Raw genomic sequence first — 24,007 nt, 5'->3', positions numbered from 1 at the left:
TAAGATGCGAAAAAAATAAGTTTTTCTTTTATTAATTTGTTATGAGATGAGTCAATCCACTACAAGAAAAATGCCCAAAGACAATGGTTTTTTGTAAAAGTGTAATCTTTTATGTTTCCTTTGAAACAACACTTTTGTCAAACAAAATGATTTTTACCGAACCGTTGTATTTTGTGTGTTGTCTATGTGCATTTCGTAAAAACAAAACTTTGTCCGTTTTATTTTTTTAAAGACAACGGTTTATTTAAATGTTGTCGTTTATGTGCTGTCTTTTACCGTGTTAGGAACCCCGAGCTATTGATTTTGATGATATTAAAGAACCGAGGAGACCCCCAATCCATGTTTTGTCTTTTATTGTTTAGAAGGACGAATCCTTGTCTAAGTCATAGTTGTTAGACAAGTCCTTACACTTCAAGAGTAACTTGTTATCATTTCTGACAAGACTACGAGTGAAAGAATTCAAGCCGAAGACTTGAAGATACGAAGAGTTGAAGATTGAAGACACGAAGACTCGAAGAAACGAAGACTGAAGACTGTGAAAGTGTTAGGCCGAAGAATGGAAGGGTCGAACTCTTGAAACCGAACAATCAAAGTTGATTGATTCGAGGAGATGATGGGAGAATGATAAAGTCAATCATTCTAACGAGTACCCAAGGCAGTAGACATTCTCTGAGACTTGTCTTGTCCATAGCCTTGAGGTTGGGTATAACTTGAATGTCAAAATGGATCCTAGGTAACGATCCCAAGGAGCATTAAATGATTGTCTCTTTATGTGAGACAAAAGACAAATTGTCCTTGCATAAAAGTGGACAAACGGTTAGAGAGTACTGACATTCTCAAAAGGTCAAACTTTACCCATTGGATATTACACACTGGTTAATAGGATTTGAATTTCAGGTTCCCTCCAACGGATCTGAAATTCACACCTATAAATACCATTGCTCTTTCTCATTTGGACAAGGTTGAAAAAGCGAAAAAGGCATTAGCAAGCAAAATATTTTCACTGTGTAAAAATATTCAAAAGCTCAAAATCACAATCCAGATTACAAAGAGATCTTGTGAAGCTCAAGTGTTGAATCAAGAAGATCAATCACAAGACTCTCAAGTTGGAGAAACACTTTCAACCATTTCAACCAATCTCTACTTGGAGAAGTAGAAAGAAGCGGAGTAGACTTTGAAGAAGTTGAAAAAGCTAACCTAACGTGGCTGCCGGGCTTAGTGATCAAAGGAGCATGTTGTAGAGGAGATTTTGTACTATTAAGGAGAAAATAGTGCAAACCTTCAGAAGTTGTGAAGAAGAGTGGAGTAGGCTTCGTTAACAACCCAACCACTATAAAAACTCTCTCTCTCTCTCTCTCTCTCTCTCTCTCTCGCTCTCTCTCTATTTTATTTTACGTACTGCATTGCGTACCACACTCAAACCTCATTTTCATATGATAAGTTTTTTGAGAAGTGAACTTAAAATTTGAAAGGTTCTTTCTTATCCGCTGCGTTTATCTTTGATCAAGTTGATAAGCACCAAGAATAGTTTGTTTTAAGGGTCATTTACGGGCTAAAATTATATAGTTTGCTACCCATTTCATAAGGATTTCATGCATTAAGACTCGAATGTGACCAAAAACCTCTAATACGATTATGGAAGATGTTTTGAAGCTATTCTACAGCCACAAGAAGGATTCAAGGCCAAAACCGAGCAAAGAGCGAAGAAGCCACGAAGTAGGAGCCTCCCACGCAGCCCCACATGCGTGTGGATAAACGTGGAATAATTCCAGTAGCTCACCACGCCCTCCACCACGCGTGTGGATAAGCCACGGAAAACTTCTTTAGGGCTCGACGCGTCGAGAGCCCTGTGGCAGCCCTAATTTCAGCTGCGGGAAAATTGTCTATCTTGCCCCTATTTTGCTCCCACTGTATAAAGCTCATTATTCCAAGACCTAAAGGCAACCAATAACTTCTAGATCTGATTTCCTTTCTATTTCTTCCCCTTTGGGGAGGAAAACAAACACATCTCCTTAGATTAGTCTAGCTTAGAAGATGAAGAAGATGTAGATTCAAGATTTTCCTTAGGTATAATACTCTTTTCATTATAAAGATTGTTCTTTTACCTTATTGCTTTGTTTATTTGTTGTTCTTGATGATTCATATGTTTGAGTAGTGTAGTTAGGAGTGTGTGTGCCCATGATAATCCTTTGATTGATGATTAAATCTTGCCTTATGTTTATGAGAATTGTGGTAGTAGGATTGAAGTTTGTGTGGATGATGTTGTTCAAACTTTGCTTCTATTTCGGCCGGAATAGTTAGTGAACCGAGTGGAAGTCAGAGAGTGCGCGATAGCGGCCTCTCACGAGCCCAACTCATCTATATCTCCGCTCTTAGTCCGAAAAGACGAGATCCAAGAGGAGTGGTAGGCTAGGTGTTCGATGAAATGCCTCAACCGAATCAGGATTGAGAGTCTGAGTGTGACGCCACTCAGTACCAATACCGTGATTCTCTAGTTCAATCCCGAAACCTATTTCCGAGCTACCTACGATAATCAATCATTTGGCTTAGCATCGGTATGCATTCCCTTCTTTTCCCTTTTGTATTTTCTATCTCAATCTTACCTTCAAAACCATTTACACAACCATCCATGAACAAAACATCTCCCAACGATTCTTGCAACTCTTACCTTTCAACCTCCTAAATGCCAACACCAATTCACTCCAATTTGTCATCCTTGAGACACACGACACTCGGGGAGTCTTGACTCTTCGTTTTATCACATTCCATACCACATTCACCCTCACCACATAACCACAACATCACAAGTTCATTCCTTTTAAGGGTTTGATCTTGCAAAAAGTTTTCAAAAATACCTGTGAGTCTATTCAACCCCCCCCCCTCTTCTAGACTCACATCGTTACAACCGGGACCAACAAGTGGTATAAGAGCACGTTACCTTGAATGGTGAACACTCTGTGTATACTACCTGGTGATCCTCTTTCAAAACACAAAAAATTGTTTTTACACACTTTGCACCTATGTCGAAAATGGAACACCATAGACATTTTCTTATGTTTAACTTTGATAAATATGATAAATGGAAAGTGCGAATGCATGCTCACTTGTCTGTCATTCATGATGAAATGTGGGACGTGATTACTGATGGACCCATCAAGATTCTACAAGTTAATACCAACCGAGCTGCTGATGATCCCACATCACCTGAAATGATACCAAAAGAAAAATCCTTAGCTGACAACCGAGGAAAGAACTCGCTCGAACCTTGACAACATTGCCAAAGATATACTCTATAAGGCTCTAGACGAGTCACTGTTTCCTCGGGTGAGAAAATGCAAACCTGCGAAAGATATCTGGGATACTCTTATGCAAATTGGCGAAGGGGACGAGCAAGAAAAGGAGAAAAAGCTGACTATCGCCATGAAAAGGTTTGAAGATTTCAAACTTGGCGCAAAAGAATCCATATCTGACATGGAAGCTCGCTTTATGAAACTGTTATTGGACATTGGAGACCTTGATGAGGAGAAGCTCACACAAAAAGAGATAAACCTAAAAATCCTCCGTGGACTGCCGAAGAGTTGGGAGATGAAGGTTATCGCCATGCGTGACCACTGAGACCTTAAAGGCTTATGAATTTGAGAAAGAAGCACTAACTGAGTAAGAACCTGAGACGAGGAATGTGGCCTTGGTTGCATGTCAGCAACCATCATCGTCAACCATAAGGTCAAGCTCTAACCCCTCTTAGTTGTTCACTAACGATCAATTTTTCCTTGTTTATGAGGAAATTCAAGAGATTCATGAGGAAAAACCAATCTCACAACAATTCGGACAAGCCAAGAACGTCGAAGCATAGAAGTGCTGACAAACCTAGTGGATCTAGAACACGTGACACCGAAGAAGTACAAATGCTATGCTATAACTATCGAAAGCCTGGACACTTCAAAGCTGAATGTCCTTATCCCAAGGTCAAGAAGCATCAAGATGAATACGGTAACTACAGGAAGAATTCAGGAAATTACAACAACCTGAAGAATACATCAAATGATGCGAATGATCAACCTAGCAACTACTATGCCTTATGGCGGAAGAAGAAGAGGTAACCTGTCAAAACTACTCGTCTAATTATAGCTCTGAGTCTAGCTATCATGAGAATCCTAGGGAAGCATTAGAAAGAATGATGAAGGAATTCGATGATGTTAAATGTACACATTTCAAACTTAAGGAAGAGAATGCTCGGCTATTGATAGAAAGACAAGATCTCGAGGACTTAAAGTCCAAGAATGCTGAGATGCTTGAGTCTATAAGTTAGCTTGAGAAGAAAATTCATCTACTTAAGGAAGAATGTAAAGTAAAAGATAATAGAGAGCAAAACCTACGTGAGGTAATTGCGACGTTTTCTAATTCATCCAGAATAATGGATCGAATGGTGGACGATCAAAGACCATCTGGAGTAAAACCGGGATTGGTTACAACTCCAGCTCTCATTCACATGTCCTCTTAACGCGTCTAACAGACCTTTCTACTAGTGGAGGTTTAAACTATGTTTTCGTCCAAGGACAAATTGAAAATCTTGAGCTAGTGATTAATGCTGACAATGGGAAAGAATCACAATCAACGAGTCAATCTAAGGATTCGGCTGAAACACGAATTGTGGAACCTACGAAACGACGTTCCTCATACAGTAACCCGAGGAGTCATCAAACGACTCGGTATAGACCTCGTGCACAGAACCATAATGGTCATATTGCCAATGGTCAACCAACAAGGAACAACTAATCAAAAGGAAAATCCCATAGCAAAAAGAGGCAACACTATTCACCAAGGCAATGCAATGCTAGACCCCAGGGTAGGCCGATCCCTTACCCGAATAGTGTCAAGGGTTTCAAAAGGTTCTCAAGCAAACATAAGGGCGGTGACGGTAGACTCTATCCTAGTGACGAGGACTGGTACATGGACTATGAGCCTATTACAAGAGCAAAGTTTCTTCTCACACATAGACATAAGCAGACTTCCTACACCAGGATAAACACGAATAAATAAACACCATCTTTTCAGAAGGTTTATTCGCCCAAGTCTTCTCAGGCCTATTATGCAATTCCATATAATTATCGTGTTTTTAATGGGTATCGTGGACTAAGGATGAACTTTACAGGTTCTAGGTATGCATGGATGCCCAAGCTAACCACTAACCTGCAAGGACCCAAGAAGGTATGGGTACCTAAAACAACCTAATATTTGGTTGTAGGGCAATAAGACTATATGGTACATAGACAGTGGATGCTCAAGACACATGACTGGTGACAAGACAGAACTGAGTAACTTCAAAATAAAGAATGGTCCTAAAGTTGTTTTTGGTGGAAATTCAAGTGGACGAACAATGGGCATAGGAGAAGTCACGAAGAATGGTTTGATTAGTCAAGAAGTATCTTTTGTTGAAGGACTGAAATTCAATCTTTTGAGCACAAGTCAATTCTGTGACAAAGGATATAAAGTGGAATTTTCAAAGAACTTATGTCAAGTCGTTTCAGAGGAAGATCATGAAGTTGTGTTAACTGCTAACCGAAGGAAGAACATGTATGTAGTTACATGGGATTTAGTAAAGCCGAATACTTGTATAATTGCCAAAAGCAAAAGTGACCTAAGTTGGGAATGACACCACAAACTCAATCATCTCAACTTCAAGGCCATTAACAAGTTTGCAAGAAAAGAATTGGTAGAGGGATTACCTAATGTGACTTATGACAAGGACAAGATTTGTGAAGCCTGTCAAAAAGGGAAACAAATCAAGTCTTCGTTTAAGTCTAAATCCATTGACACCAATTCAAGACCCTTAAGTTTACTCTGTATGGATCTATTTGGACCGGTTGATCCTGTAAGCTTAAGTGGAAGGAAATATACTCTTGTGGTAGTAGACGATTAGACAAGATATACCTAGACAGCATTCTTAAAGAAGAAGAATGAAATCGAGAAGGTTCTGCCTGATCTTCTACGAAGACTTCAAACAGACTTCAAACTGCCGTGATGGCGGCCGTGACCCCGAGCTCTCTATATGCAAAAAGTCTATTTTTCGTGCCAAATGTCTGTTTTCACCTGTAAATCAATCCAAAACATCCCCAAAGCACTCCAGCACCTTAACACATCATGAACACTGAATTTCCAAACATTCCCCACTCTCTTAGAAGTAAAATAAATCAATTCTCACTCAAATATTCCCTTGCCAAACCTCTTGAAAACCAAAGAAAGACTAAAATCTAAAATCTAACTAAAGCAAATAAATTAAATGCAATAAAATAAAATGCAAGAAAGTAAAGGATAACATGGGGTGCCTCCCATGAAGCGCTAAGTTTAATGTCGCTAGCTCGACTCAACCTCTCAAGATCAACCATCATTGGATTGGAGAAAGAACATCCCATCTTTCCTAGCAAATTTCTCTTCAAGATAGTGCTTCAAATGGTGGCCATCAACAAATTCTTTTATACACAAGTCCACTACCTCAAAGCTAAAACATTGTTCCTTCATGAACTCAAAATTCAGGCACACACTTTCATCAAGCCCATTCTTATTTTCCCCTTGATTTTCCTTTTCTTGAGCAAGTAGGGAGAACCTTTGGTCTTCTTCATGCACTAAAATGAAATCCTTAGACATGAAAATTGGCCAATGGGGGCCTCCACATTCAAAAACATTGACACCTCCCGGTTCCCAAGTTAGTCTAAAGTTCTCACCCAGGGGAGTGTCATCAAATGAGAGACATACCTCGTTTGTGCTACCAATTTCATCAACTATATCATTCTTGAACACTTCTTAACTTGGACCATCTTTAAGTTGCTCTTTATCACCATTCCCTTGCAACTCCACACTTCTTTCCCAATTCAAAGTTTCAATTTCAATTCCATCATTCACTTTCTCATCTTCATCAGCTTCATCCTCACTCTCCTCTTCGTCACTAACTTCACTTGGCGTGAACAACTCATGTATAACATCTTCATAAGGAATTAAATTTTGAATGTGTTCTTGAGTTGTCAAGTCGTTTCCTTTAGCCTCAAGATCTTCCAATTGAGCTTTCTGATCTTTCAATCGAGCTTGTAACATGTTCATTTGAATGATTAAATTATTCATCATGGACCTCATCTCCTCATCAATAGGTTGGCTTGTTTGTGGAGGTTTTTGATAGAATGGCTCTTGATGTTCTTGATGTGGAGGTATTTGAACATGACCTTGATATTGAAAGTTAGGATCAAAGATGAAGCATCTTTCGGCTTCATGTGATCCTCCACATATGGCACACCAAAGAGGTTGTGGCATGGACATTGATGGTGCACCTCCTTGAAAAGCTGCGATCATACGTACCGGTCGCGAACCATAAAATTTTTACGGAACGAATTTTCAGCTCGGATTTCCTAGGAAATGGATGATTATGCATATTATGACTAAGTATGAACTTCCTGCTTAGTTAAGTTGGAATTAGACGGACTACAAGGGTGAAAATTTATTTTGACTGTAACATCGCAGAATTTCGCGGTGTACCGAACCTAGCCCAATTTTGAGTTTCAGTCTGAGATAAATTTTTAGTTTCGGAATTATTCCTATTTAAATTATTTCCTACCGAAAGTATATCTGTTTTGACCCTTACCAGTCCAATTGAAGATATTTTTCTTGAGTTACCATAAGATTTTGACACTTGTCACCATTTTTAGCCACATGTTATTATTTAATTAATTCTTGAAGATGATCCAAATAATGTGGCTTATCCTACAAGCTCCCTCATATAATATATAAGCTTTGTCTTTAATTTTTTTTCCATTTCCCTTCAAATTGCCGAAATCAAAGAGAGAGAGAGAAAGTGTGATCATCTTCATCTTCTTCACCATTTTTCCTCCATTAAAGCTTGCTTCCATAGCCAAGTTTCTTCACAAGTGTCAAACTATTCGGTAAAACTTCGATTTTATTCGGTGGAAAGCTTTGTTTTTCCTCCTAGAGCATGAATCTAAGCTTAAGTTCTTAATATTTGTTGTTATGGTGTTGATTTTGATCTTAGGGTTTTGAGTAAATTGGGGGAAAAGATCCAAAATTCATCCTACGGTGTTAATATACTCTCAAGGAGGTAAGGAATCCCTTTATTTGGTTGAGGTTATTTGAAACTAGATAATTGATAGCTAGGTTGTGAATTGTGGTTGATTGGTGTACATGAAATCTATGTGTTATGTGAAAATTATGTGTTTAACTTGAGGAACTCTTAGATGGTTCAAAAAATTACTCTTTGAATTTTTGGTAGTTTTTGTGTACATGTTCATAGCTAATATATGCATGTATATGTTGTATTTATGTCCATATAGGCTTATACTTGTGAAAATATTGAAAATCAAGATAGATTTCTGGCAGTAACTTCCGAGATTTATTGGGAAAATTTGGTAAGGTATTTTGATCCTATTTTCTTCAGATATGTAGTTCAATAAGTGTAGAACCTGCATATAAAATTTCATAATGATCGGAGTAGTATAAGTATGGTTTTCGAATTTTTTTTCCAAAACTGGTCCAGAGAGAAAAATTCTGGACAGCACACTGCCAAGGGCAAAAATGGAATTTTCTGTGTTCATTCGCGGATCAAAATGATCAAAACTTTTTATGGACATCAAGTACTATGATTTGGGGTTCTACCATAAAAATTTCAAGTGAAAAAGAGTTCGGGAATTATTTTTACCGGCTCAATCTTTCGGACTGCGCCAAGCTGAAATTTTCTTATAAGGAGGTGGTATTATGTACATGTAAAGAGTAAATGTATTTTGTGTATTATGCCTATGTTAAGGTTGGGAAGTACATATGTTATATGTATTGAGATGTATGTGTCAAGTATGGAACTTATGTGAAAAATGTGGGGTTGGAAGTGTAGAATGGTTACACTTGATTTACCATTGTGAAGGGTTCTTAGTGGATTATCTAAATGTTTTGCAAGAGAAAAGGGAAATTTCCGGATTTGGTTAAAAGGGGGAATCGATTTCCGAGTATTGGAATTGACTCAAGTATGTCCAAAATATTTTCAAAGCAAGAAAAGGGAAAAGGGTGGAAAAATGTTTTCAAACCTTAGTTCTAGTAAAAGTGGTGAAGGACCTTGTCTTGTAGCCTACGGGATAGAGAGCTTAAAGTGCCTTCCCGTATGGTGGTTATGTTATTGTATGACCAGTTCATACTGTGGGCGAAGTCTATTCGCCGAGTACTATATCACCCGGAAGGAAAAGGGTCTCCTGCGGGGGTGTGCACACTTAAGTATAGTCACTCTATTTTCGGGTAGGGGTCGTTCTTATGAACCTAGTGAGGCTAGCTAGGAATCATTCCAACGCTCCTATAAGTCCAGGGGATCAGTATTAGACCGGGCGATGACCACTGAACCCGAGTTGAACGATCCAAGTGGTCAGTCAAAAGTGGAAAAATGATACTCTGAGGCCTCACACTCACTTTCTATCTAGAACCAAGTGGATTTTGAAATATGAATGTAGTTACGCTGTAGCTATGGGAAAGAGATATGTGACAAGTATTTAAATACCCAAAGGTTGTGGGTGATCTCTCTTTGAAAAGTGAAAAGTGATGAGAATTACCTTATGAGGGAAATGTTTTACAAATAAAGTGATTGAGAGTAAAAATGTGGGATTTGTGTTTTTTTTCCCATTACTTACTTGCATGCTTAAATGTTTAGCAATACATTCTTTGAGTAAGTAAATAATTATTAAATGACCTCGTCTAGAGGGGAAATGATTTGAAATGATATTGGATTTTGCCATTGTGTGTGCAAGTTGCCATTTATAACTGTTGCAAGTAGAACCTCTGCTGATGAGTAAGGTATAGGATTCCCATGTAACCATTTTTACAAAACCTTTATTTAGTTTTGAATAACCCGCGGATATCCTTACTTAGCCGTCGCGCTAACTGCACTTCAATGTGTTTTATTAACAGATGTCATCTAGTGTGGGCTCCAGTAGCCCGATGAGCTTTAGACAGGATGGAAGTGGATGTCGATGTTGTAAGTTTAGCCTGTGCGTTTAGGTATAGGAAAGATACCTAAGCGTGACGATAACACCCAGTTTTCTGCTGGTTAGATGCTTCCGCAATGTATTATTAGGGATTTTGTAATAAATCCAAGATGTGAGAATTGGGGTGTTACATTTATTGGCAATGCACTCAAGAATTCAAGTTAGCTACTTTCGTAATCAATAACAAGAATTAGGCTAAGATTGCCCCACTTTCGTGATGCATCAATCATAACCTTAAACACAAAAGCATTATAAGCCCCCAAAATTACCCCTATTCTCATAGTAGGAAAAATTGGGTTGAAATTGGTTAGGCTGAGTCTTTCACCCAACTTTCGTTGTGATGAAATCCTCTCCAAAACAAATCAATAAAAGCTGCGCATCAATTATCAATAAGAGAAAAATATAATCCAACTCAAACATAAACCCTAGGTAAACAATTATTTCCCTTTATGCAATAATCACAAATCTAGCATCAAGAATAGCAATAGGACCCTAATCCAAACCCAAAAGCTAACTACTCATGCATCATAAAAGTAAATAAAACAAAACTATAATAAATCATCATAAATATTGCAAGGAATATAAAGGGAAGAGAAAACTTTACTGATAGTGAAGAACAATTCCAACTTCAATCTGTGCTTCCAAGCTTGAAATTAAATAATCTAATATAAAACTAATCTAAACTATGCTAGGGAAATATAAAGAGAAAAATAAATTAAAACTAACTAGGGTTGGGAACTCTGTAAGGGGACTTCCTAACTTGTAGAGAATATGTAAAATATATAGGAGATAGATGGGCCTTGGCCCATTAGGCAACTTCCAATTCTTTTCTAATTCTTATTATTATTTCCTTTCCTTCTTGGTAATTTCCTTTTCTTCCAAAACTTGTCCAAATTGCTCCAAAATTCTTCCTTTGCTGCTCCTTGTAGATAATTCAATCCTTCGGATAATATAACACACAAACAATGCTCAATTTCATTAGGATAAGGAAAATAAGCATCAAAATAACTAAAATAAGGGGTGAATTATTGTACAAAATAGTAGATATCAGGATTACTTCAAATCTAGGTGATTTCTATTACATCTTAATCTATTTTACTATTTTGTTATTGGATTGAATTAGCTATTGTCTTGAATTTCTTATAATGTGTGGCTAGTTTAATCTAGGGATTTGGATTGTGTGAAGATATGTTGCTAGTGTGATGATCTTATATCTTATTTTGGATTTAAATGTTTAGATTGTTGGAATATCTATTCTTGTCTATTGATTGTTGTTTTGATGATATCTTGTTTGGATTTGGCCAATCTAGATGAGAGATTGAGCTCTTGACTCTTTCATGTCTTTGATTAGAGTTAGGATTGAAGCTTTGTAACAATCATAGATCCTATGGACTTCTTAAGAATAGTAGGATAGTGTGTAGCTAAAGTGTTCGATAAAATGTCTCTTAGAACTTTGGATTCTTGAAGGCATTCCTAAGTCCAAGAAGCCTTAGTACAAAAAGGTGGAAGAGGACTAAGAAGACACACTCTTGAATAGCCAACATCTTTGCTTTGTTTATCCATTACCTTAGACACACTAAGATGCAACATAGATGAGCACTATCCAATCCCTACCTCCTTATATACATTTATTCACATTTGTTTTCACCCTTTTTCCCACACAAACCTTATGAATCTTTCCACTCTCAAATCGTCATTCACCACGCTCAAATCTATTACATGACTCAATCACGTGAATGCGCGAACACTTGACACACCTCCACGTCCTTCCTTCGAGACCGACACTCGGGGAGTCATTGACTTTCCGTTTTAACACACACTTCTTTTGACATTTCACCCTATGCATACAAGTGTTGTCATTTATTAATACGAAAGCGGGAAATTTTTTTTAATAAAATTTAGCGACGGAATGTTGAACCCGTCGCTATATATATATATATATATATATATATATATATATATATATAAACAACTCACAGGCTTAAGCTTAACCCTAGGCCAAATAGATTGCCAAAATCCAAATTCCCTTTCCGCTCTTTGACGTCTCTGTCTCTCGTTCTCCCATCGACGTCCACTTCATCAACACCGGTGATGCTGTGTATATGGTGAGTGTGAGGGTGAAGGTGGTAAAACGAAGAGTCAAGACTCCCCGAGTGTCGTGTCTCTCAAGGATGGCGAATGGGAACCGAATTGGTGTGTTGGCATCTAGGAGGTTGAAGGAAAAGAGTTACGGGAATGGCTAGGAGTTGGATTCATTGGTAAGAGGGTAAGGTTGATAAAAGTTGTGTAAAGTAAAGAAAAGTAAAGTGGAGATTGGGGCTTTAGGCTTTTCCATGTGGTTTATCTTTGGTTGGTTTTGCGAGTGCAAGTTGTGGAATAGACTAGGGAGTTCATGGCACACTACCAAGTGGCGTCACACTTTGGACTCCCACATCCTCATTCGGTTGGGGCATTTCATCGAACACTTTGTCTACCACTCCTCTCGGGTCTTGTCCTTTTGGACTAAGAGTGGAGATGTGGGTGAGTTAGACTCGTGGGTGGCCGCTATCGCGCGTACACTCACTTCCTTTGGGTTTGCTACCTAATGTGGCCACAAAAGGCACAAAGCTTAAAGAACATCATCCACACAAGTTCAACATCCACCAAGCAAGCAATCCACAAATCAAAGCAATAATATTAAACATCCACATAGATCTACCATGGGGCCACCAATCCCCTATCTAATCTACTCTAGAATACTAAGAAACAAGAAAAGGAAAAGGAAATTCAAAGAAACAAGTATTGAATTAGAAATTGAAGAGAATGGTTACCACCCCTTGAAAAAGGGAATCTTACAACCTTGATCTTGAATCCCAATCTTCCCTCTTGCCCTTGATCTATCCTAACTATGAACGGAAGGAATTTCCCCCAAGAGGGGAGAAAACCCTCTAGATCTATCTATCCTATTCTATCAATTTTCTTATCTCTCCTTTTTTTTTTAGGTTTTGGGCAAAAAGGGATTTATATAGGTGACAAAGAAAATGAACAAATTTCCCAAAATAGCCCTTGGCCCGACCACGCTTGCTCGCACGCGTGTGAGTGGCGTGGTGGCTCTCTGGAATAATTCCACCCCCAGCCACACGCGTGTGAGGCTGCGTGGGGCGTTACTGCATGTTGACTTGTTCGTCTTTTGCTCCATTTTAGCTTCAAATCCCTCTTCAACCTGTGAAATACTTCAAAACTCTTTCTGGAAATATTGTTAGAAGAAATTGATCGCATTTGAGCTGAAATGCATGCATTTGTTGTAATTGGTGGTCGCTGCCCACTGGTCGTCTGCAACACTGCGGCTCTGCCTCTCTGTCTCCAGTCGTCTGCGTAGGTGGGCAGGTGGCTACTGGCTACTTGGCTAGGTCAATTTGCAATTCAATTTGAAATTTATTTAAGTTTTATGAAGTAGTTTAGCTCTGCGGTGGTTGCTGGTCTTTAGTTTGCTATGAGCTTGGTATTTTTTGGGATTTAATTGTTGGCTATTAGCTTAGAACAATGTTTTGTTGTATGCTTATTATGTGGAGGATTATGAACAGTGAATTTGCCAATTTGGTTTATTTCACTCAAATATTTGGTTTATACAAACCCTTACTTCTTGGCTTCTGTAATTCTCAATAGGTTGGCATTTCGCTGACTTGCTTTCCAGGAAGAAATTGGAGGATGTAGTGACATCAGAGGCTGCTAATGATATTTTATATGTAGGAAATCAGTCAATGGCAGCTTTTGAGTCATATATGTGGACCAAATTCAGCCATTTGGATTTCAGTTTATACGAATGATGGGCGTCGAAACCAACAAATAATAAATACTTACTCTTATGAATTGTAATAGCGATGAGTAAGGTCGTATCCACAGAGACTGGTTAGATTTATCTTTAGCAATAGATTTAATAAATAATGAAATGAGAATAGAAACTTAAATAGCAACAATAAAATGGAAAATGGAAAATAATATCAAATAGCAAATAATTATCAAGTAAATGTCAATGGCAAATGGTATCCAATCCAAGGAATAATATCAGTTTAATTCTAACAAGACAGATATTGATATGCAAGCCAAACTAACTTTACTCTTTACTAGATTGGTTATGGTTATTAACAAGCTCTAACAATCTGTCTTTCCTACTTCGTCGGTAATTAAAACAAGCTCTTTAATTACTTCCCTAGCTAATAAACAACCCTAAACAAGCTCTTAGGATTTAATTTACTAACAGCATTATCGAATTAGAAAGACTACCAACCCTAGCCAACAAACTCATAAGCTCGGTACATTTAAGCTAGACTATATATCTTCATAACACAAACTGAAAATCAGTTATAATCAAATTGTGCTATTTGCTACCAACATCAGAACACTTAAACAATTACGGATTCAAGGTTCTAACTAGCAATTTAATAACTTGACAATTGAACAATGGGTCCTTTTGCAACAATTAACCAAGCAATAATTCATATATATGAATATAACAGAAGATATATAGATAATAAAGCGCAAAGAATAATTTAGGCTAAATAAAGTTTACTGGTCTTGTAGAATCAAACTTCCATAATTATTGAATTGGAAAAATAAGAACTCAGCAGTACATCGTACGAGTATTTACAATATACATTTATATTAATCTCATAAAAGAGAAAAACAAATGTATATATGTATTTATATGTTGGAACGTGACAAAACAAAGACAATAAAATAACTAGCTAATGATGAGGGATGTGTCCAAACATTACAAATCACACTTATTTATACTAATTGAAGTTCAATTTGGGCCGTTCATCGGAGAGAATTGCGTGAGAAATCTTTGGTTGGCAGCAGTCGGAAACGCCCGCAGTTCGTGGCTTCGCAGCACTTCGCGGAATTCGTTCGTAGAAGAGGTCGTTGCTGTCGCCGATTCCTCTCAAGTCTACGCACAATTAAAATTGCAAATAAATGTTCAATGGAATTGGGCTGCTAATCTACACGTACTAACAAAACAAAAGAAAATAATATAAAACTAAAAACAATTACAAAACTAAAAACCTAGTAAAGGACAAAGTTTTGGGCGGTTGGCTGCTGAACTCATAAACAAATAATTAAAAGCATTTAAATTGGGCCAACTAACAATAAAAGAAAAATATATAATTAGCCCAAATCTTATTAATAATAAAAATAGTTAAAATATTCATTAAGTCTAATTATTCACATAATTATCATATTACTATAAAATATAAAATAAAACTTAAAATAAATATAATGTAAAATAAATAAAACTAATTTATTATAAGAATAAAATATAAATATGTATAAAAATAGTGCTTATCAACGAAATGGTTTCTATCAGACAAAACACGTGGAGCACAAGGGCACGGTATATTCATCTCATTTGCATTTCTATTCATATTGGTGTATGTTAATTTATGGTTTTTTAAATCAAGTTTGCATCCCAGGGCAATTCTTGACTGAAATGAGGTGTATGGTATTTGTATTTCTTCTTATTTAGTCAAATAAAATTAGGATTATGCTGATTATGATTGATGAAGAAGAGTACTGTGTACAAGGAAGCTATGGTGATTGATGATTCATGAACAAAGATTCTAAGATCGAATCTCTAAGTGTGAATGAATGTGTGATCTACGGTTTTTGTTAGTTGATTGTTTAAACGCATGTAAAAGGTCTGAAACATGGACTTATGAGAGTTTATTTTTGTGTTTTATGAAGCAGTGATGCATGTGCAGACCAATTAGCTTTCTATGTCTCAAATGTTTAAACTTAGAGAGTCTGAACTGTAAAAAGAATTTCCAGTCATAAAAAGAAAAGTTTCTTTGATGTTTAAATATCTGCAGTGTCTTCCCAGTCTGAACTTGTGAAGTCCCTCCTTGCTACAGAGGTAGGCCAGGTAGTTATCTCACTATATTGGTTTACTTCCTAACGTCTACTAATGCATATTCAGATTTGATTATTACTTGCTTAAGTTTCGGGATATCTTCTTAGTTCATGTCAAGAAATTATGCTCTTGCTTGGTTCTTTTCACATTTTCTTTTGGAGATAACATGGATAAGGCTGTAACGAAGATTCATTAATATTCTTTGGTTTAGCAGTTTAGCTTTCTTTGGGCTTCTGTCTTCAGTTTTATATTCTTGCCAACATTGATGAATTGAATTTCAGTCCTAGAATAAAGCACAATCTTTTGAAATACAAAACCCTCCTTGAAATTAAAATATTCTTCTTGAAATTTTAAAAATTTGTTTGACAAACTATCACACTCACTGCCTAGCTACTAGCTCTCTGATCTTTTGCATAAGATATGAACCTTATAGCTTAATTTGGTGGTTTTAAAGATATTTTGTTGCGTGAACATAAGCATTTTTTGGATTGAAATGCTCCGATTTGAACTACAAAATCAAAAAAATTCAAGTTTGTAGATAGATTATTTTCTTTTCCTTATTTTTTTGGTGTGAATTCAAACTTTTTTGCCAGGTTGTTGACATTGAGGGATGCCTGCTATATTGATTGCAAAAGGTTGCATGCAGCATTTGGATGAATCAGGGGTCAGCTTCTGCACAAGGACAACATATGAGGATAGTGCAATTAGAAACGCAATTGATATTTTTATGATAGCATGAAGTAGCTAGAAGTTAACTATTTGAAAACCATAACGTAGTTAGATGTTAACTATTTGAAAACTAGGTGACAATTAGATTGAGTGTTATATTTGATATAGTTTCTAACGATGTAATACTTTACAATGTTATACTTTTGTTATTATTATTGAGTTTGACTAAATTTTTAATATAATATATTTTATAATTTTATTATTGAAATACTATATTATAGGTTTAATACGTGTATGAAATATTAATTAGTGGACAAATATTTGTTTTCATTTTAAAATTTTTAGCTACGGACAAAATTGGTAGAAAATTCGTAGCTAAATGTCTACTAACAATAAAAGAAATAGCAACAAAATAGCATTGGAATATTCCGTCGCTAAATTTAGCGACGACAATTCCATAGCTATTCCCTTGTAAATTTTGGTCATTCAAATTGTCGCGAAGAGGAAAATAGCGACGGATTTTTTTTAATTTAGCGACGGATTTTCTCTATTTAGCGACGGAATTTGTCCGTCGCTATTTTCGCATTTTTTTGTAGTGAAATGGGTACCTATATCTCGGAATACGAGTGGACTCTTAAGGAGCTTCAAGTTTGTGTTAATCGGTTGAGTAACGAGATTGGTTGCCTGGTTGAGGTTAATGATGCCAACAAGGGGGAAAAGAGCAAGAGCACCCCGAGTACCTGTAAGGGCAAAGAAATTGCGATCCAAAGCGCACCCCGAGTACCTGCAAGGGCAAAGAAATTGCGATCCGAAGCGATGACAGAAATGATGGACCAGGAAGTGGTAATCAAACAAGAGAAGATTTCCTAAATCTTAGAAAGACTCCATCTCCATGCGCATCACCAAAGCGAACACAAGAAATGCCCTCCGAATGACCAAGTGCCAAAAAATAGAAGAGGCAGAAAACCCGAGCACGAGATGGACGAATGATTGACTATGTTCCATATGAGGAATGGAGTGGAAAATTTTACAAAGATTGCAACATTCCACCCTTCAGGAAAGGAAAATCAGTAAAGGACAAAATCGAGTACTTAAAGAATCAAAATGAAAGAATATACGAGAAAATAAAGAAAGATGAAGAGATCTTCAGGATACAACAAGAAGGACAAAAGAGATATGAAAAATTCTTGAAAGGGTTGAAAATGCAAACAACATACCAATCACTGCTGAAGATGGCTAAAAAATGAATGGAATAATTCAGATCATGACTGCGACTAGACAAAGCTTCCTAGATTGAATGAATGCACCATAATTGATTAAATGGTGGAAGTGGCGAATCATTCTAGGAGACACAATCTTGGTGAAGCAACTCAAAACTACCTTGTGCTTAAAATCAACAAGAAGTATGCATACAAGATTGAAGGACTAGATGTACTCAAAGCAAGAAAAGAGATCAATGACATGCTTGAGCTTAAGGAAGCTGAGAATTTGGAGAAGCTGAACAAGAAGAAGACTAGCAAAGATGAGGAGAAAATATGATTTTCATTCCTCTTTTTATTTTCATTTATATATTTTGTAATGCTTGCTATATTTTGATTAAATAAAAGACAACTTTTTAGGTTCATGCGTGTGTGCGTTTTATCTAGAATTTTTATCCCCGTGGAAGTGACTTTACTATAATGGTTTAGTTAGAATCTAAATTTTTGTATTATAGTTGATTTGTAATTCGGATAGTGAATCGTTGTAATATGGATTGTACTTAGAAACCTTTGTAGCCTATGCGTTTGGGTTTAGTAAGTTGGCCCGAGCGCGGCATGATACCCCATAGTTTAAGTTTTAATTTTTGCTTCCGCATTTATTTCCCAAATGATTAGTAAGAAAGATTGTTTATTTATATTTAACACTGTATTAGAAAATGGGGGTGTTACATTCAATCAATTCCTCTTGTGGCCTTGGGGCCTCAACACCTTCCCTTTCTCCTTGTCCACTTGATTATCCTATTTCCCTTATTGTTTTGGATGTGGTGGACCTTGTTCTTTTCATTTTCTACACAACAAAATATTTTGCAAACATAATACAAAAATACACAGTTATGGGTCCACAAAGATTAGTTAAAGAAAATCAAGTATTCGTATTTCACCATTTTTTCACAAGAGAGCTCAAAGTGTTGGAATTGCAATTCAAAAATATCATTTCATCTCACCACTCCAACAAGAGAAACAAGTAACCACATTTTTTCATTGGATTCTACCACAAGCATTTAACAAATTAAACTCAAACCATCAACTTCACAACATTCTTTCTTCTTCCTTTTTTTTTTTTTCTCTTTCTTTCAATCAAATTCAATTTTATACAAAAGAATATTCAACAAATATCAACACAAGAATAGTCTACAATTATCAACGAAGTTTGTTCTTCTTTTTTTTTCTCTCTTTTTTTTTTCAAAAAAAAAAAACAATTCAATTTCAAAACATCAACTAAAGAATATACAACAAATTCCATGCATCAATTATTTTTCATAAGGTCATGGCTAGAAACAACGATTTATAGACACAATTATGAACCAACAACATATGAACAAATAGCAATTAAATTGAAGAAAGTTCTTCCAATCTTCATTGAAGCATTTTTACAAACACCTAATGTGCATACTAACAACTTGAAGAATTCAACTCAAATGTACATTGTAATTCAATCTCTATGCACAAACTACAATCTTGAACACAATTACAAGGATTTCCAACATCAATTTTATCAAAATCAAGCACAAATTCATAACCCTAAAGATTAAGCAAAAAATCCCAAATTGACTAGAACAACGAATTTATTACCTTGAATTGATGATTTGAAAGGATTAAGCAAAAGTTTTCAAATTGACAATGGATGTACGGGCGTACCTTTGATCACTCACAACATGTATTTGAAGTTGGGAGGGAGTTGCAAGAGAGATGGAAGTGTTTTGAAAGTGAATGGATAGAAAAGAACTGTTGTTCGTAATTTATATCTGTGTGTGTGTGCTCTATTATCCAATTTTTCACCCATATGTTACCCATATAAATCATTTCATCTCTGCATAATACTAACAAGAAGAAGAAAAAAACACAATTCCTGAGCATTTATACTTATTCTCTCATTTCCAACAATGGCTAGGAGAAGATTAAGATCAGATTGTCGTATATCGTCAACGAATCCAAAAGAAAAGCATCCTATAGAAAAAGAAAGAGGGTGAAGCTCTAGAAGCTTGATAAGCTCATCGTTCTTTGTGATGTAGATGCTGTTATAAATAATAATGTACAACTCTTTTTAGTGAGGGCCAGTTGTATGGCCATCTGTTGAAGAGGTTCAATGGAGAATTGCTTGGTTTATGCACTTGCCAGATGTGCAACAAACTTGAAGAATGATGAGCGAGGAAACCTTTGTTATTAGGAAGATTCAAAAGTTGAGCATTAAACTCGTAAAATTGAAGAAAGACAACAGGGAGAGGGAGATAAATGAATTGATGCATCAAATCTTTACTTAAGACCGAACAATTGATTCTCTAAGTTTCATAGATCTAAACGACCTTGGTTGGGTTTTAACGACGAATTTGACTGAAATTCATAAGAAGGTTGAGACAATTATGTGAGATTCCTCAACCTCAACATTATTAGCTTTAGCTCCAGCTCAAACCCTGGCTCCTTCTCTCCATGGAGCTGGAGCTAAAGTTGATAACGCTGAGGTTGAGGAATCTCTCATAATTGTCTCAACCATGTTATGAATTTTATTCAAATTGGTGGTTAAACCCCAACACAAGTCGTTTAGATCTATGAAACTCATAGAATCAATTGTTTCCTCGATCTCTAGTAAAGATTCGATGCATCAATGCATTCATCTCCTTCTCCATGGTGTATTTCTTCACTTTTAGGAGTTTAATGCTCAAGTTTTGAATCTGCCCATAACAAAGCTTTCCTAGCTCATCATTCTTCGAGTTTGTTGCACATCTGGCAAGTGCATGAACTGAGCAATTCTCCGTTGAACCTCTTCAACAGATTTCCATACAACTAGCTCTAACTCAAAAGAGTTGGACATTATTATAACAACATCTACATCGCAAAGGATGGTGAGCTCGTCAAGCATCTTGAACATTAACCTCTTTCGTTTATGTGCAGGATGCTTTTCTTTCGGATTCCTTAACGATATACGACAATCTTAATCTTTTCCTACTCATTGTTGAGAGAATGTAGAAATGCTCATGGATTGTGTTTTTTTTTCTTCTTGTTTTTGTGTTGAGTATTATTCAGATATGAAATGATTTATATAGGTAACATATGTGTGGAAAATTGGATAAATTTTGGACTGATGTCTCAAATTGGATAAATGTTACACCCTGTCACAAAAAAAAAAATCGTCTTAATATTTATTATCTGATTGATTATTTCTATTTTAGTGGATTTTTTTCTATATAATTATAAGTGAATTCTATATTAAGCGTGATGCAAAGATCTCTGCTCAAATTGACTTCTCAATATTACCATCTTGGCATTGAACTAATTAGGTTTTTTTTTTTTTAGTTGGTTAGTAAATATATTCCTTTTATAGAATAGCTAAAAAATAAATAACTATAAAAGATTCAAATGCAATGTTAGGATTTGAAATATTAGAGTACAAATTTAAAAACCAAAAAGACATATTTTTTCTTTTATTAATTTCTATTTTTTTTGTCAGACTACGAGGTGTCCAGACCTTAATTGTAGTTGGCACCTTTAATCCCGTATCATACTCAAATTAGTCTACATTCAGACCGAGTCGACCCAGTTAAAGGACAAAGTGCTAGCCAAATTCATATTAATTTCCTTTGCGCTTGGTCAATTCAAGGATAGCAATGAAAATAAAGAAGTTTTCTTTTATTAAATTGGCACGAATGATATTATCTGCTTGCTAATAAAGTAGAATCAGATAGAAGATATTGATTTGCAAATAATTGCGATTAGGTTTAATTGATTAAAATTAATTTTGATTTGTTGCTATTAGGTCCAATTTTATTGTGTTTAATTATATTATTTTCTTTAAAAAAAAAGGAGTTTGTCATATTAATCCAAAAATGATGAGATAATTACTCTAAAAATAAAAAGATAATATTACCCGCATCAAAATTTTTAAAATTTGCATTTTATGTATATTCAAATTTAAACATAATATTATCCAAATTGGTATTATCCTAATTGTATAAACCTCTTTTATTTATGCTTAGGTCCAATTCCTTAAAATTAACTTTTAATGAGTTGTTATTAGGTTCAATTTATTTATTATCTTTAATAATATTATTTGTTAGTTTTTGTGGTTTTTGGTATTAATCTAATAAATGTTAAGATCATTACTATAAAATAATAATAATACAATATTATCTATATCAAAATTTTGGAGCTTTTATTTTATTTTTAATCATATTAAACATAATATTATCCTAATTGATAGCATCATAATTGTTTAAACATTTTTTTTAGATCCAATTGATTGAAATTATTTTTAAATTAGTTATCATTAGATCCAATTCAATTGCCTTTAATTGTATTTGTTTTAGCCATTTAAATTATACTTTCTTTTAAAGTAATATTACACCCTACTACAAATATTTTATCCTAATATTTATTATTGTTATTTTATTATATCTTTTTCTATTTAATTATTAAGTGATCTGATTTCTATATTAAGAGTGGAGCAATTATCCCTTTTAAATATACTTCTTAATATTAACATCTTGATGTTGCATTACTTTATTGGCTTTTTTTTTTAGTTGATTATTAAATTAATTGTATTTCTTTTATAGCATGTGTTATGTAAGTCAATTCTTGAAAAACTAATAAATATAAAGATTTTATTGATGTAAACATTAGAATGCAAATTAAGATGCGAAAAAAATAAGTTTGTCTTTTATTAATTTGTTATGAGATGAGTCAATCCACTATAAGAAAAATGCACAAAGACAATAGTTTTTTGCAAAAGTGTAATCTTTTATGTAAAAGACATCAGATTTGTCTAAAATTGTTGCCTTTGAAACAACACTTTTGTCAAACAAAATGATTTTTACCGAACCGTTGTATTTTGTGTGTTGTCTATGTGCATTTCGTAAAAACACAACTTTGTCCGTTTTATTTTTTTTAAAGACAACGGTTTATTTAAATGTTGTCGTTTATGTGCTGTCTTTTATCGTGTTAAGAACCCCGAGCTATTGATTTTGATGATATTAAAGAACCGAGGAGACCCCCAATCCATGTTTTGTCTTTTATTGTTTAGAAGGACAAATCCTTGTCTAAGTCATAGTTGTTAGACGAGTCCTTACACTTCAAGAGTAACTTGTTATCATTTCTAACAAGACTACGAGTGGAAGAATTCAAGCCGAATACTTGAAGATACGAAGAGTTGAAGATTGGAGACACGAAGACTCGAAGAAACGAAGACTGAAGACTGTGAAAGTGTTAGGCCGAAGAATGGAAGGGCCGAACTCTTGAAACCGAATAATCAAAGTTGATTGATTCGAGGAGATGATGGGAGAATGATAAAGTCAATCATTCTCACGAGTACCCAAGGCACTAGACATTCTCTGAGACTTGTCTTGTCCATAGCCTTGAGGTTGGGTATAACCTGAACGTCAAAATGGATCCTAGGTAACGATCCCAATGAGCATTAAATGATTGTCTCTTTATGTGAAACAAAAGACAAATTGTCCTTGCATAAAAGTGGACAAACGGCTAGAAAGTACTGACACTCTCAAAAGGTCAAACTTTACCCATTGGATATTACACACTGGTTAATAGGCATTTGAATTTCAGGTTCCCTCCAACGGATCTGAAATTTCACACCTATAAATACCCTTGCTCCTTCTCATTTGGACAAGGTTGAAAAAGCGAAAAAGGCATTAGCAAGCAAAATATTTTCACTATGCAAAAATATTCAAAAGCTCAAAATCACGATCCAGATTACAAAGAGATCTTGTGAAGCTCAAGTGTTGAATCAAGAAGATCAATCACAAGACTCTCAAGTTGGAGAAACACTTTCAACCATTTCAACCAATCTCTACTTGGAGAAGTAGAAAGAGGCGGAGTAGACTTTGAAGAAGTTGAAAAACCTAACCTAACATGACTGTCGAGCTTAGTGATCAAAGGAGCACGTTGTAGATGAGATTTTGTACTATTAAGGAGAAAATAGTGCAAATCATTACAAGTTGTGACGAAGAGTGGAGTAGGCTTCGTTAACAGCCCAACCACTATAAAACTCTCTCTCTCTCTCTCTCTCTCTCTCTCTCTCTCTCTCTCTCTCTCTATTTTATTTTACGTACTGCATTGCATACCACACTCAAACCTCATTTTCATAAGATAAGTTTTGTGCGAAGTGAACTTAAAATTTGAAAGGTTCTTTCTTATCTACTGCGTTTATCTTTGATCAAGTTCAT

At 35.5% G+C, this 24,007-nt stretch overlaps 1 protein-coding gene and 1 long non-coding RNA gene across 2 annotated transcripts; both read left to right on the top strand.

The window, feature by feature from the left end:
- The first annotated feature begins 3,029 nt into the window (after nt 1-3,029).
- LOC116029588 lies at nt 3,030-3,615 on the top strand. Its single transcript, XM_031271639.1, has 2 exons — nt 3,030-3,167; nt 3,235-3,615. The coding sequence occupies exons 1-2, from the start codon at nt 3,030-3,032 to the stop codon at nt 3,613-3,615; spliced, it is 519 nt and encodes a 172-aa protein (XP_031127499.1).
- A 4,419-nt stretch (nt 3,616-8,034) lies between these two features.
- LOC116028333 lies at nt 8,035-13,951 on the top strand. Its single transcript, XR_004100132.1, has 2 exons — nt 8,035-8,101; nt 13,668-13,951. It is a non-coding gene; the product is annotated as an uncharacterized LOC116028333 (long non-coding RNA).
- Nucleotides 13,952-24,007: the final 10,056 nt, after the last annotated feature.

This window comes from Ipomoea triloba, chromosome 9 (assembly GCF_003576645.1).
Source record: "Ipomoea triloba cultivar NCNSP0323 chromosome 9, ASM357664v1".
Lineage (NCBI taxonomy): Eukaryota > Viridiplantae > Streptophyta > Magnoliopsida > Solanales > Convolvulaceae > Ipomoea > Ipomoea triloba.
The sequence above is the reverse complement of the archived record's forward strand: the minus strand, read 5'-3'. Positions and strand labels throughout refer to the sequence as shown.

Excerpts from the sequence above, each read along its gene's own strand:
- LOC116029588 (XM_031271639.1), top strand. The coding sequence starts at position 3,030 with ATGGAACACCATAGACATTTTCTTATGTTTAACTTTGATAAATATGAT. Across the intron at positions 3,168-3,234 it reads GACCCATCAAGATTCTACAA|CTGACAACCGAGGAAAGAAC; the intron begins GTTAATACCAAC and ends AAAAATCCTTAG.